Source organism: Macrobrachium rosenbergii, chromosome 19 (genome assembly GCF_040412425.1).
Source record: "Macrobrachium rosenbergii isolate ZJJX-2024 chromosome 19, ASM4041242v1, whole genome shotgun sequence".
Lineage (NCBI taxonomy): Eukaryota > Metazoa > Arthropoda > Malacostraca > Decapoda > Palaemonidae > Macrobrachium > Macrobrachium rosenbergii.
Genome location: NC_089759.1, coordinates 13,856,657 through 13,869,156, shown reverse-complemented (window position 1 = coordinate 13,869,156; position 12,500 = coordinate 13,856,657). Strand labels below are relative to the sequence as shown.

The 12,500-nt window shown below is 33.8% G+C and overlaps 1 protein-coding gene across 1 annotated transcript in view; it reads left to right on the top strand.

The window, feature by feature from the left end:
- Positions 1–12,500, top strand: part of LOC136848406 (uncharacterized) — a 59,616-nt gene that overhangs the window by 2,072 nt on the left and 45,044 nt on the right. The window contains exon 2 of the mRNA XM_067120703.1: positions 6,407–6,563. Within this exon, the coding sequence (XP_066976804.1) occupies positions 6,407–6,563 (157 nt within the window). The remainder of the gene's footprint in view (positions 1–6,406; positions 6,564–12,500) is intronic.

Sequence of the window (12,500 nt, the reverse complement as noted above, 5' to 3'; positions counted from 1 at the left end):
GCTGAACTGTACATGCATGTATGGAGGACGCAGACATGACCGAAGCTTTGAAAATATATTCTTAGCTTTGAAAATTATACAGCTCGTTTTCATGTTAAACTGGTTAAGGGATGCTTTTTATTTTCAGTGCATAAGATTTCATCTCTCTTACGCATTTATTCGAGACATCTCTCATTCCTTTTACAACCCAGGCAGATTTTTACACACACACACACACACACACAGACTTTCTTTTAAGAGTCAATTTCACGCACAAGATTCCGGTTCATATTTTACAAAACCTTGCGGAATCCTTATTAACGCCTTCCCTAACAACCTTATGAGGACACGAATTACCAGAACAGTGCACAGTAATGATGAGGACAGAAACAAATGAACGATAATAAAAAAGTCTTTGCACGTTTGTCAATTTGTCCACTTAATGATCCATCTATCAATGCGGCTCCACATCCACACATACAAATGACCAGCATACACGGTATGCATGCGCACACACATGCATATTTATATATCATATGTACGAATGCATAAGCAAACGAGCAAGCGAGGGAGTGCGCAGAAAGAAACGTATATACATGTATTGAATATGCAGGATTTCAGTGCTTTAAAGAAAGCAAATAAATTTCACATCGTCCTAGGTAACCGACGTGGCAAGGGGATTCGAATTAAAGCATTCGTTGCTGAAGAGGCTTTTCAAAACGAACAAGAAACGGGAAGCAAGATTAAGTTATGATCTCGGGAATGCATTTTTTTTTTTTTAAATTTACGTTTGTGGAAGGAGCAGATTTTCTGTTTACAGGTAACTGCGAAATGTTTCATTGCCAACGCTCCGGTGTGTCTGTTGAACCACAAGGCTCTGTAATTTATAAGTAGAGTAAGATTTATTATTATTACTGAAATGGTTTTACCAAACCACTGAAACTAATAATCAGCTCGAAATTTCATAACTCTGTTTCCTGTCGATTTCATACGCTTCGCATTATCATATAATCATATGGCACGTCTGTCCGCTTTAATCTGAAACTCTACTAAAGAGAAGAGTTGACATGATAAACACCAATATCAGGATCGACTACATAAAGAATCAGTAATACAAAACTACGAGCTTTTCCATAACCTACGAAGGACAGTGAGTTCATCGGTAGGCTGTAATAATTTGCAAAATATCAAGACAAAATGTTTCATCAAGGAGGAGTGTAAGTAATGTGCTTTAGCACTAAATCTCTTAGCTATTCTTATTTACAAGTACCCAGTAAAAGGACGGATGTCAACAGATCTGTCCATTGCAATGATCATTGCCCCTCCGCCTGTGTGAGCCACTTGGAGAGGAGTGTAAATATGATTACCGATATCAAAGCTATACAAGTTATAGGAGAGAAAATCCCTGAAACACTCTAAAATCACATTCAGTGAAGAGACCGACAGATGAATTCATCTAAACAATGTAGAAATACAGACCAAAGTAATTCAGAATTAATCTCAACGATATTGAAATACAGACCAAAGTAATTCAGAAATAATCTCAACGATATTGAAATACAGACCAAAGTAATTCAGAATTATTCTAAACAATATTGAAATACAGACCACAGTAATTCAGAATTAATCTAAACAATATAGAAATACAGACCAAAGTAATTCAGAATTAATCTAAACAATATAGAAAAACAGACCAAAGTAATTCAGAATTAATCTAAACAATTCTGAAATACATAACAAAGTAATTCAGAATTAATTTAAACAATATTGAAATGCAGACCAAAGTCATTCAGAATTAATCTAAACAATATAGAAATACAGACCACAGTAATTCAGAATTAATCTAAACAATATAGAAGTACAGACCAAAGTAATTCAAAATTAATCTAAACAATACAGAAATACAGACCAAAGTAATTCAGAATTAATCTAAACGATATTGAAATACAGACCAAAGTCATTCAGAATTAATCTAAACAATATAGAAATACAGACCACAGTAATTCAGAATTAATCTAAACGATATTGAAATACAGACCAAAGTCATTCAGAATTAATCTAAACAATATAGAAATACAGACCAAAGTAATTCAGAATTAATCTAAACGATATTGAAATACAGACCAAAGTCATTCAGAATTAATCTAAACAATATAGAAATACAGACCAAAGTAATTCAGAATTAATCTAAACGATATTGAAATACAGACCAAAGTCATTCAGAATTAATCTAAACAATATAGAAATACAGACCACAGTAATTCAGAATTAATCTAAACAATATAGAAGTACAGACCAAAGTAATTCAGAATTAATCTAAACAATATTGAAATACATAACAAAGTAATTCAGAATTAATCTAAACAATATTGAAATACAGACCAAAGTAATTCAGAATTAATCTAAACAATATAGAAATACAGACCAAAGTAATTCAGAATTAATCTAAACAATATAGAAATACAGACCAAAGTAATTCAGAATTAATCTAAACAATATTGAAATACATAACAAAGTAATTCAGAATTAATCTAAACAATATAGAAATACAGACCAAAGTAATTCAGAATTAATCTAAGCAATATAGAAATACAGACCAAAGTAATTCAGAATTGATTTAAACAATATTGAAATGCAGACCAAAGTAATTCAGAATTAATCTAAACAATATTGAAATACAGACCAAAGTAATTCCCTCTTCTTTTTAAGCTGTAAGATGTAAAGTAAAGAAATAAAAATCTTTCAAATCATACACATAAACATAGCAAGCAAAGCCTACTTGCGTGATCAAAATAGTTAACCCATAGAACAGTAGTCAGTGGGTTACCATTTATTCCTATATTGCAGGTCTATTTTGTGACTTGTAATTTTCTAAATTCACTGAGTATAAATTCTACTGCTGGTCCTTAGTTGTTTATTTTCCAGCACATTTATTTATCTTTGTTGTACTTTTTTTGAGTCACAGGCTTAGCTTTCGTGTATTTCTCTGTTGATTTTTCCTTCGCACATGAGAAATTCTCTTCCAGAAGCCAATAATATCAATGTTGTTTAGAGCCGAACCTCCAAGAAAAACATAATACTTGACTCCTATGTGGTACGAAACTTAAAAATACTTTGCAAACAAATATAGCGTGAAAAATAATAAATTTGTATACTCCTCACACGAGAAGCAGTTTAAAAAAAAAAACGTACAAGCTCATAAAAATTCTAAATGTATTTAATTATCTATCAGAGAAACAGTTACTAACCAAACACGGAAAACTCTGAAAAGAGATTACTAAAATATCAAAAGCGCATATTATCTGCGGCCAAAGTTACCAACAAAAATTGGGAAAAGAGGAAATTATCATAAAAGCACTATATCTGTAGGAAGTCTAAAAGTGAAACTGTTGCCAGAGAAAAAGGAAACAAGTAAAAAATGCGCCGAAGTTTCTTGGGCACAATCGAGTTTTCTGTACATCGTATAATCAAGGCCACCGAAAATAGATCTATCTTTAGGTGGTCTCGGTATAATGCTGCATGAGCAGCGGCCCATGAATCTTTAACCACGACCCGGTGGTGGCCTATCTTACATCGTTGCCAGAAGCACAGTTATGGCTAACTTTAACCTTGAATAAAATAAAAACTACTGAGGTTAGAAGGCTGCAATTTGGTATGTTTGATGATTGGAGGGTGAATGATCAACATAACAATTTGCAGCCGTCTAGCCTCTGTAGTTTTTAAGATTTGAGGGCGGACAGAAAAAGTGCGGCCAGTATAAAGTGCGGAAGGACAGACAAAGCCTGGCACAACAGTTTTCTTTTACAGAAAAGTAAAACTGCGAAATCAAATGATACAAACACGAACTTGCAAATTATCCTCAAGGGAATCAGTTAAATAATAAAGAAAAAAAAAACTATTATAAGCAAGATCACTGAAACGAAAACCTATGCAGCAAACGGAGTTCTAATACCGGCATCTTAGATCAAAATCTGGAGCCTGGAGATTCCATCCTAGTAGTGCCAGAGTTCCTCTTGGGGAGGGGAGGGGAGGGGAGGGGAGGGGAGGGAGGGGAGGGAGGGGGGAGGAGAGGGGAGGGAAGAATAGGAGGAGTTTGAGATTGTTGCGATGTGCAAAAACCTCAACGTCTTCTACTAATTAATAATTATCGCTGTTTCACTATATCAGTCTCACCTGAGCCCTAAACAGCGGCCCCCACTGGCAGTGATCCCTTCTTCTGTAGGAATTCATTGAAGACAAAGATGCGAGCTTGACGCTCTCCTTGGAATTCGCTTTCTTCTGTCGGATATTCGAGTGATAATGATACTAAAGACAAATAAACATGAAAGCGACAAGGCGTTGATTTGGCAAACAGAAGTCTGTAACAATAACAGTAAATCACCGTAACTCAACTATTCCTGAGACTGAAACTGAACACTATTCGTTAACGCCCTTAATGTGACGGAATTTCAAAGCCCTCTTTCCCTACCTCTCAAATACGAAAAGAAGTAGGGTTGTTATTCACCAACAATGAATATCGTTACCAGTGATCCATACGGCTAGTAAAAACTGTCTCCCTTGTTATGCGGATGCAGAGAAGAGACACGAATTAAATACTAAGGAGAGAGAGAGAGAGAGAGAGAGAGAGAGAGAGAGAGAGAGAGAGAGAGAGAGAGAGAGAGAGAGAGAGAGCAAATTTTGAGTTTCTAATCTGTAACAAGACAGAACTCACACTTCTCAGGCGCCCAATTTATCAGCCGTTCAAATCGTCATACAGTAATATACGGGAAAAATACAGATACAATTACCTCAGTGTAAATCGTCCTACAATATCTAATACCTGTACACAGAAAAGTAGATACAATTACCTCCGCTTAAATCGTCCTACAGTAACTAATACACACCGGGAAAATAAAGACACACGTATCTCCGCTCAAATCGTTCTACAATATCTAAATACACCGGAAAAATAAAGATACAATTACCTCAGTTTAAATCGTCCTACAATATATAAGACACAGAAAAGTAAAGATACAATTACCTCCGCTTAAATCGTCCTACAGTTACTAACACACCGGGGAAAATAAAGACACAAGTACCTCCGCTGAAATCGTTCTGCAATATCTAAATACACCGGAAAAAGAAAGATACAATTACCTCAGTTTAAATCGTCCTGCAATATCTAATACACAGAAAAGTAGATACAATTACCTCCGCTTAAACTATCATACACTAACACACCCGGAAAAATAAAGATACAGTTACCTTCGCTTAAATCCTCATACAGTAACTAATACGCCGGAAAATAAAGATACAATTACTTTCGCCTACGTCCCAAGGAATGGATCAGACGCGGAGAAACATGAAACTTGCAGCCATTTCTCCATCTTGCATCCTCGGCGAAGACATTCCTTGTAAAGTATTCAACTTCGCAGTCGAAATGCAAGGCTCCCAAATATCAAAAAGAAAAACAACAGCGAAAGGCAAGAAAATCTACTACAATATGAAAGTCTGAAGTGTACATTAATTCACAGGGCTAGACGCAGGCGTCGACATGAAGAAAACAATTAGAAATGCTTCGGAACTAAAGGCATAAAATATTCAAGGAAATATCTTTATAAATAAAAGAAAGGGAGCAGAATAAATAAAAAAATACATAAATAGATAAATAAAGAGGGAAAGGAGGAAGGACACTACCTTTTCATTAAAAACAGTCATAAAAACGGTACGGAATTAACAGTCATTTTAGCGACTACGAAAACACTAAACCTACAGAGCAAAATGATGTCATTTACCTGGAATCAGCTGTTTTTCTCTATTTCTTTTTTCTTTATTTGAAAAGAAGTTTCGCGTCTAATCCTCTTACGATTATTCAGTCTTTAGCAGTAAATGTAATCTGTTGGTAATTTTCTACAAAAAATATTTTTTTTAAGTATGTAGCTCTACAGTATATACTGTGACATATATATGAGGAGGTATATGTGTGTGTGTGAGTGTATGTATGTATATATATATATATATATATATATATATATATATATATATATATATATATATATATATATTTATTATAGATATAGAGATATATATATATATATATATATATATATATATATATATATATATATATATATATATATATATATATATATATATATATATATATATATATATATATATATATATATATATATATATATATATATAGAGAGAGAGAGAGAGAGAGAGAGAGAGAGAGAGAGAGAGAGAGAGAGAGAGAGAGAGAGAGAGAGAGAGAGAGAGAATTGATGTAAAAAAAAATATAACGGGAGCTGTCTGTTTTGAATAAGAATCTCAATTTTACAATTTACATGAAATGTAGGCGAAACTGAGGAACCGCGGACATAGTTGCTAGGCCACAGTATTGGTTATAAAGAATAACAAAATGTGTAATTGGAAATTATCACAGATTTAAATACTCGTCAACCAAGACGAGCAGCAAGAATATTAGGAAACGAGCTTGATGGCGCACGCTACGCTGCGCTAGAACCGGATGCTGCCCGTCATGTCCCCCATACCCTCCCGATCCCCTATTTAACCCACACCCACCGGGGGCGGACAAACAGGTTAGTAGGAGGAGGGATGGGTCATGTCTCCTCTACCCTCCCAATCCCGTACCTACCCCGTCCCCACCCAGGGCGGACAAAGAAAGATCCACTCGCATTTTATTATTACAGATAGATAGATGGGTTTGGTCGACTACTTCCTATTGGCAGACGGACTCAATCTAGCTCATGAAGTGCAATGCTTTTTATGGTTAAAAAATTGAAACTCTCATTTTTATTATTTATTTATTTTTTTTTTTTATAACGTGAAATTAGCTGAAGAACAATAGGGAAAGATTTACAGTGAATAAAATCATCAGGTGAAACTAAATGATGGTTTTGAAAGGATTAAAATAGAAATTATGACTTATGAAAAGGGTAAAATAAGTACAAAACCAAACAATAAAAGGCGCTATAAAACTTCAGTTTGAAGACTTTATGGATATACCAGATTCCGAATAATACCATAAATACGAAATGAACAAGAAAGCCCTCATATACTCTCAAACATGACAGACACCAATTTTATGTATAGAATCTTAGCATAAGGATATTCAAGAAACGATGATATGACATTCAAAACATTGACATTTAGTTCATCACCCCCAGTAAATTAATACAATTACCTCTAGCTTACTTTCACAAATGAGTCGTTTCAGTTAATAAAATGGTCTCAGAACAAACAAGGTGAACAATCACAACTGCATTCATTCTCTGAGTGCGGAATCATGGATGCCCCTTAAAGCAAAAAACTACCGCACTATAAATTGCTTCATATACCTACACAAAACATTCATCAACAGCAAATAGACCACTCCCTCATGGTATATCATGCACGTCTTAACGAGTCAATCCACGAAGATTTTTGCAAAACTGTACAAAAACCGACTTCCTGCAAAATATGTAGCATGTCGAAGGCTATTGTCGATAAGCATGATCGATACGTAAATTAAAAGTCCTCAAATCACTTTGAAATCTGCCCATGATTCCGGAGACAGAACGTCAATTGTTATTATATTTTATATTCCTCCTTATAATACCATAATTCCACACTTAATACTCTGACTGGTTAACTTCAATACAAAGTAAAAAAAACTCCTCTAGCATCTGACTTTTTCCCCAGTGCATTGTAGAGTTCGAAAAACATAACCTTTCTATCACCGTCATGAAAGAACAAACTTCAAATAACTTCAAACGCATACAATATTCCGTTTTATCATCTTCTCCCTGCTTTGTGTGCAAGCTCTCCATTACCTAATGTTCGTCAAGACTCTTGACGGAAACGAATAACTCGCGTTTTAAGCAAGACGTAAATTCGACCATAAAAAAACGTGGCAGCGACAGAATCATGATAATACGCAGCATAAAATCTCGGCACATTCCTCGTCAGAAAATAATAAAATATGGATGAATATGCTGGCTAAACATGTCCGACACCAAACGAAATTCTCACGCGAAGAGTAATTTCATTATGACCTTCACAGTCACTTTGGCTAATAATATTCATTCAGACAAAGAGGTTATAGTAAAAACACCTCTAAGGATTTTACGGCTTAACTATCCATGTGTCTTTTACTCTGCATGCAATCTCCCTTTTTTTATGAATGTGGAATAAGCTAGTGTCGTGGGTGATTGTTCGTCCTTTCTTTGAAAAGTTAAGGTTACTCTTTGCTAGAAATACATTTTAATTTCTCGAATGATATTGATTTTGTCTATTCTCAATGCTCCCTTTTGCTCAAAAGCTTGAGCCCCATATAAATTAAGTTAAGCATACCTTGGTTTAACCAGACCACTGAGCTGATTAACAGCTCTCCTAGGGCTGGCCCGAAGGATTAGACTTATTTTACGTGGCTAAGAACCAATTGGTCACTTAGCAACGGGACCTACAGCTTATTGTGGAATCCGAACCAAATTATATCGAGAAATGAATTTCTATCACCAGAAATAAATTCCTCTAATTCTTCACTGGCCGGTCGGCGACTCGAACTCGGGCCTAGCAGAATACTAGCCGAGATCTCTACCGATTCGACCAACGAGGAACTTTGAGCCCCATATAGCTCCACCGAGTATTACTGCTCATGGTGTGTGCACTATTCGGTCCCAGGTAAGAGAGGGAGGCCTTTAGATGCCATAGGCTATCCAAGCCCTCTCCGGGAAGAACCACCTACTTCAGTAGCAAAATAAAGGCATCCCAACAGATGTCAACTAGATCTTCTGGTGGGGCATATTTGATTCATCCATTGACGGACTGAAGCGTTTGTAACTGCATTTTACTTGAGGGATTTGGTGGTTGTGGGGTGGAGACGGTGGGGGGGAGGGGGGGAGCCTTTGAGGAAACAACCTTCAACAGGGCTACACCTTAGTAAAGGAGGCTTACCGAGTTTCACCTTCCAAAAGGTGACCTGGAGGTAGATGCAGTGCAAAGTGACCACCTCCTTCTGTTTTCTAATTTTAATCTTTTGTCTAATAATAAGTCCTATGTCAAATAGAGTAGCAGGATCCTGGCCCATTAAAGAGGAGGGGCCCCGGGGATTGCAACAAAACCATGAATCCAAAGACAATATAGAAAATGCTCATAGGACGATTAAAAGATGGAAGATTAGGCTATAAGAAAGGACAGAACTTTTATTCATTAAATTTCCTGAATTCTGCCATTCTAATTTCACTCTGAAAACACCGCATAACAGTCCGTTTCAGAAACACCACTTCGTTATCATTGACAAGAAATTTACCAACGACCAGAAAATCGCCTTTCTCTAACTTAAGGACGATTGATTTTTCATTACTTTTGACGTCATGAGGTTGCGCAAATCATTCATTTACTTTTGTGAAATCGTCCGGTCAGCAAATTCTTAACAAAGGTTTTCTTTTTGTTTTCTTTCCCTCTCTTTATGCAATTACGATTTTCATTCTCGGCAAGTTTGTTCTACGCGTTCAGGGTCTTTCAGCCTTGTTCCGTACGAGTGTTTGCAATACAGAGTAATAATAATAATAATAATAATAATAATAATAATAATAATAATAATAATAATAATGGAGAAACAAATCCACAGTTATGTATGAGTGCAAATATATTTAAATATGAATACACAGAGCTTTCGAGAATCTGAGATTGTCAAGGGGAATCTAACAGATCCCCGAAAACTCTCTGTGTAGATTTATTTTCAAAAATATTTGTACCCATACATGACTGTGACTTTCTCCATTTTGTTCTCCATTATGCATATCTTTTTAATAATAATAATATGCATATCTTTTAATAATAATAATAATAATAATAATAATAATAATAATAATAATAATAATAATAATAATAATAATAATAATAATAATAATAGTTGTATGTACCAGAAAGATACTCAGCTTCTGCAAATAATAACGGGTTTCAAAAATATCTTCATGCTAGCATCTCCATTATATGTCCTTTCCACTATAATCTGTCTGTTCTTTATCTGCACGGACATCTGTCAACCAATTACGAACAAAGGACACAAAGCAGTCTTGCGAGAGATCGATCATTACGGAAGTGTCCTTTCTCCGTACTCAGAGTCGTTTATCTTTTGTAATCCAAAATGGCTTATCAATTTCACCTCGAAATTCTTTTGTCTGCTTAGATTATCCAAATGCACTGAGCTGCTTCGAAACCTTCCAGTGTAATTTTGCTTATCAGTCATCATACTTAAGTCCTCAGTTTTCTCTTTTTTTTTTAAGTCTTTCTGAGGATGTGGAATTGGAACTTCAGAAGTTCAAGCGAAGATGCAGTGCATTACTACCCTAGTGCAATTCTCCTTGCATTTTAATAATTGACTTATATTTTCATATTTTCATTATTTTGTTAATTTATCTTCTCATTTTTAATAAGTGAGATCTCTTCATTCTGTATTTTCCTTTATCTCGTCTTACTTCTTTCCAATGAACGCCATATTCTTTGGAAGCTTGGATTTGAAGTCAATGACCCTTGTGAGCTTCCTCCACATGAACAGAGTTCTGAAATATAGTAATAATGAAGGTATGTATATATATATATATATATATATATATATATATATATATTTCCATAATCAGGCAGTAAGACTAGTCTGGTAATTAGGAGAAGCTCACATGATTCAATTATTAATCCCAAAAATAAATAAAACTGAAATTGTTTCAGAACAAAAATAAAAAAACAAAGGTATATATGTAAGTATATATATATATATATATATATATATATATATATATATATATATATATATATATATATATATATATATATATATATATATGTATGTATGTATGTATGAATGCAAGCATGCGTCTATGTATGTATGTACATACATAAATGCATGCATGCATACATACATACATACGTATATACATGTATATATATACACTTACATATATATATTCTAAAACCTAATTTTTAATAGTAAAATACTTGGAAATTGTAACGTACAAAGTCGGTAGTTTTATCCGTTTGGTTTTTCTTTATTTTTATGTTCTGAAGCTATTTTATTTTATTTCATTTTATTTTATTTATTTTTGGGATTAATAATTGAATTGTATGAACCCATAATTACCAGACTAGCCTTACCGCCTAATTACGGAAAAAATTTTAGACCAAAGTAGTATAACTACTTTTTAATTATTAATATATTTTAGAACTCTGTTCATATGGAACAAGCCCACAGGTGTCACTGACTTGAAATCCAAGCTTCCAAAGAATATGGTATTCATTGAAGGAAAAGAAAATTAACAAAATAATGAAAATATGAAAATGTAAGTCAATTATTAAAATGCAAGGAGAATTGAATTAGTGTAGTAATGCACTGTATCTTCGCACACACATGTATATACATACATACATACATATATATATATATATATATATATATATATATATATGTATATGTATATATATATATATATATATATATATATATATATATATATATATATATATATATATGTATATATATATATATATATATATATATATATATATATATATATATATATATATATATATATATATATATATATATATATACATTTGAATGTCCAGAGCTATTGCGTATAACCATGTGTAGGCTAAATAGATATCAGGTGTTGGTGGGATAAGTAGTAACATGCTGTGTCACCATGGTGGTACTGTATCTGACCACAGTAAGAAGACAAACCTTATTGAGGAGATAAAAATGTTTCAAAGAACTTTGTTTATGGAACTTAAGTGTTCTTTCGTACAAACTAAACATCCGCACCTCGCTTGACGTTGCAATTGCGGCCAGGGTAGAAATGGGCATTTGGCTAGCAACCCCATTCCAAAATACGTCTGCTATGACAAAGATGATCGACTGAATGATTAAGAAAGACTTAGCTGTCGTCAAATTACCTTGGTCACTGACACCAAAACTTTTATATTTTGTTATTCACAAGTATTTACGCTTAGAAATTATACGATAATCTGGAGAAAATTATACAAAATCCTGTGGACCAGCCACTGCATCATAATTCCAAAAAGTACTTCTATAATTAGGGAGTAGATAATCTCCTAAAATTTGGGTCAGAATATAATTTTCTTCTGTCTGAAAGAAAGCGACTTCCATGTTCCGGGAGACAGGTGCTTTCCAGACAGTCAACATCGGTACCAAGCAATGATAAGTGAAAGGCTCATTTTTCCATTCACGAAGAAACTACGAGTTAAACTCGGACAGTAAACCAATACACAAGAAAGTATCAGGAAGTTTGAGTGAGTTGCAAGTAACACATATACACATACACACACATATACATATATTATATTATATATATATATATTATATATATATATATATATATATATATATATATATATATATATATATATATGTTCAAACTTCATAAAGATGGTTTACATTTGATTATAGGCAGTTTTTGGTCCAGTCACCTTCTAGATTAACAACCAGGTAGTGGGTGTGTGTGTAAATATATATATATATA